The 2,979-nt window shown below is 59.2% G+C and overlaps 1 protein-coding gene across 1 annotated transcript in view; it reads right to left on the bottom strand.

Moving 5' to 3' along the window:
- Positions 1 to 107, bottom strand: part of COLCA2 (colorectal cancer associated 2) — a 6,827-nt gene extending 6,720 nt beyond the window's left edge. Inside the window, exon 1 of the mRNA XM_031062489.1 lies at positions 101 to 107. Coding sequence (XP_030918349.1) covers positions 101 to 107 — 7 coding nt within the window. The remainder of the gene's footprint in view (positions 1 to 100) is intronic.
- Positions 108 to 2,979: the final 2,872 nt, after the last annotated feature.

Raw genomic sequence — 2,979 nt, forward strand, 5'->3', positions numbered from 1 at the left:
AGGCGGCATCGCCTCGCCGGCGGAGTGACCCCGGCGAACCCCGAAACGGCCCCAAAGCGGGGTGCGGGGGCGGCGGGGGGACGGACAGAGCGGGGCTTACCGGACATGCCGAGCCGGAGCGGGCAGCGCCTCGCCAGGTGCCCGGTGCAGCAGCAGAGGTGGCCCCGGCCCCGGCCCCACAAGCTGGCCAAGGGGGCAAGAGGAGTCAGCCTTGAAATCTGGGGGTGAAGGGACCTGCCTGCCCGGTGGCAATGACAGGTGGATCCCGACAATATTATTGTTTTATCCCTACGGGTATAAGTTTGAGTTTTTCTCTCCTAATGCCAAGTATTTAAAACCTCTAGAAACCAATGATTTGACAATCAATGATTGCGCGATACTTTCAATTTGAATATTCAAAGGCTCCACAAAATGGGCTATCTTTTTGTGAAACAGAGCACATCCCCATCTAGCAGAGGGTCTGGGGGAATAGGATTTGGTGGGGTCACCCTCCCCACCCTTTGCTTTTGGGACATTTGCAGGGTTTTATCCATCTTTCCCTGAATGCAGCAGATGCCTCCAAAGCAGCTCAGTGTTTTCCCCTCAGATGCACAGGCTGGGCTCCAGCCCTCTCAGATTTCATTTGCTACCTGCACTGAACACTCTGCAACGGACCAGCTTGCTTTTTGCACATTTTTTCACGTTTTAGGGCTAAATTCTGAGGTTTGGGGGCCAAAATGGCAGCGGGCAGGCGTGGCCTAACAAAGAGGCTGCCCTGGGCACCCGGGTGGCTGAAGTTAGCTGAGCCCCACTTGTCCCCACAGCATTCCCTCCCTCTGCCTGGATGCTGGGCTCACCCTGGAGTTTATTTGTGCTTTCCCCCAGTGCAGGCTGTTTTCCTGTGCTGCACAAATCGGCCTTTTCCTCACAAACCTCAGTGCTGGCCTGCCCTGGGAGCTGCAGCTGTGGGGCTCAGCGTGTGGCTCAGACTTTTGGGATGAACATCCCTTCCCAGCACTGCTGGAATTGGGTTTTTAGGCTGCCTTTAAGCTTTTCCCTGGGGACCACAGCCTGAGGCACGGGCAGGAGTGAGGCAGAGAGCAGGCCAGGCTGTTAATCATCTACCAGCAGCTCAGGCTGGCTGTCGTCACAGCCGAATCTTTTTTTTTTTTTTTCTTTTAAGTTGAGCAAATAACACTTGATTTCTGTGGGGAGTGAGGCCATTCCTGGCTCTGAAATGTGCCCCTGCAGCTCCTGGTAGGCCAAGCCTTGCCTGGGACAGCTTTATAGGGACACATCCCACCAGGAGAGGAGCCCACCTGCCCTGGAGCACAAAGGAATGTGCTCTGCAGGGAGGGGAGGGGGTTCACTGAGGAATTTGGGATCTGAAACCCTTCCCTTAGTGGGGCTGGAGCTGCAGTGGGTGTGTGCAGGCTGCAGGGAGCTGCGGTGATGATTGTTTAGCCCTGAAAGCAGAGAGCAGAGCCTGCAGGCTGCCCAGCTCCAGCTTTGGGGAGCTGGGTGCCCTCAGGAACCACGAGGCAGCAGAGTTCTGGCTGTTCCTGGGCTTCAGAGCATTTCCAGGATGAGGAAAACCCTGCTGGGGTTAGAGCGAGTGCTTGAGTGAGTCAAACCCCTTAAAGACAGCTCCAAACCCTGTTCCTGTTTCTCCCCAGGGCCTGAGGGCAGCACAGCCACCCTGGGCTGGTTCAGGGCCTGACCTTCAGCCCCGGGCAGAAGGAACAGCTCAGATGGTCACAGCCCAGCAGTGACACCTCCACAGGTGCCAGATTGAACATTTTCCAGCCACAAGCTGAGAGCTGAAGCAGGAGGGAAGGGCAGCTCTGGCTGCTCCTGCGGGGCCTGGGCTGCAGGGCCTCTCCAGGCTGAGGAAATCCCTGCTGACTGCTGGAGTCAAACACCTTCAAGACAGCTCCAAACCCTGTCCCTGCTGCTCAAACCCCCAGGAAAACCCTGCCTGGGTTAGGAGTGAGTGCCTGAGTGGGTCAAACCCCTTAAAGACAGCTCCAAACCCTGTCCCTGCTTCTCCCCAGGGCCTGAGGGCAGCACAGCCACCCTGGCCTGGTGGCCCTGCTCATCTGGCACAAGGAGCAGCTCAGATGGACACTGGGGCTCAGCCCAGCTCAGCCCAGCACTCAGCTGTGGGGTGGAAAAGGCTCAAACGGGGCTCAGGTTTGGGGCAGCAGGGCTGGATGTGGGGCCAGGAGAGCTGCACACACCCTGAGGTGAGGGGGGAACAGCTCTGGCTGGGCAGGGCCACCCCTGGAGTCTCCACAGATGCCACTCGTGGGAGTGGAAGGGGCTGGGAAGCTTCAAATGCCCCAGGATTTGAGGAAGAAAGGCAAGGAGGGATTGAAGCGCCTCATCCATTGAAAGCTCCTCATCCCCACACATTCCCTGGGGCTGGAATGCTCCAGAGCCTCCTCCTCCTCCTGCTGCTGCTGCTGCTGGGGGTGCCAGGTTTCGGGGTGAGCTGGGCCAAAGGGGGTGACCCCTCCGGGGACAGAGCAGGGTGCGCTGCTCTGGGAGGGCTCCACGGCGGTGTTCGTGTGTGCAGAGCTGCCCCGGGGCTGGCCCTGTTGGCACTGCCAGCTCATCTGGGTGCCCCTGGGCTGGCTAGTGGTTCTATTGTAACTGCCAGCCCACCTGGATGTCCCCGGGGCCAGTTACTGGTCCCACTGGCACTGCCAGCCCACCTGGATATCCCGGGGTTGGTCCTGTTGGCACTACCAGCCCACTTGGATGTCCCCAGGGCTGGCTATCACTCCCACTCTCACTGCCTACCTGGATGCCCCTGGGGCTGGCTACCAGTGCTATTGGCACTGCCTGCCCACCTGGGTGCCCCATCAGGTGGATGTGGATCTGCTGTGGGCTCATTCAGGGTAAAAGGGGTGTTGGGGAGGGGGTGTTTGGTGCCCCGCAGGCACCAAAGCCTGCGAGGTTTCCTCGGGCACGGGAGAGCAGGAAGGGCAGTGCCCC

This window comes from Geospiza fortis, unplaced genomic scaffold (genome assembly GCF_000277835.1).
Source record: "Geospiza fortis unplaced genomic scaffold, GeoFor_1.0 scaffold37, whole genome shotgun sequence".
Lineage (NCBI taxonomy): Eukaryota > Metazoa > Chordata > Aves > Passeriformes > Thraupidae > Geospiza > Geospiza fortis.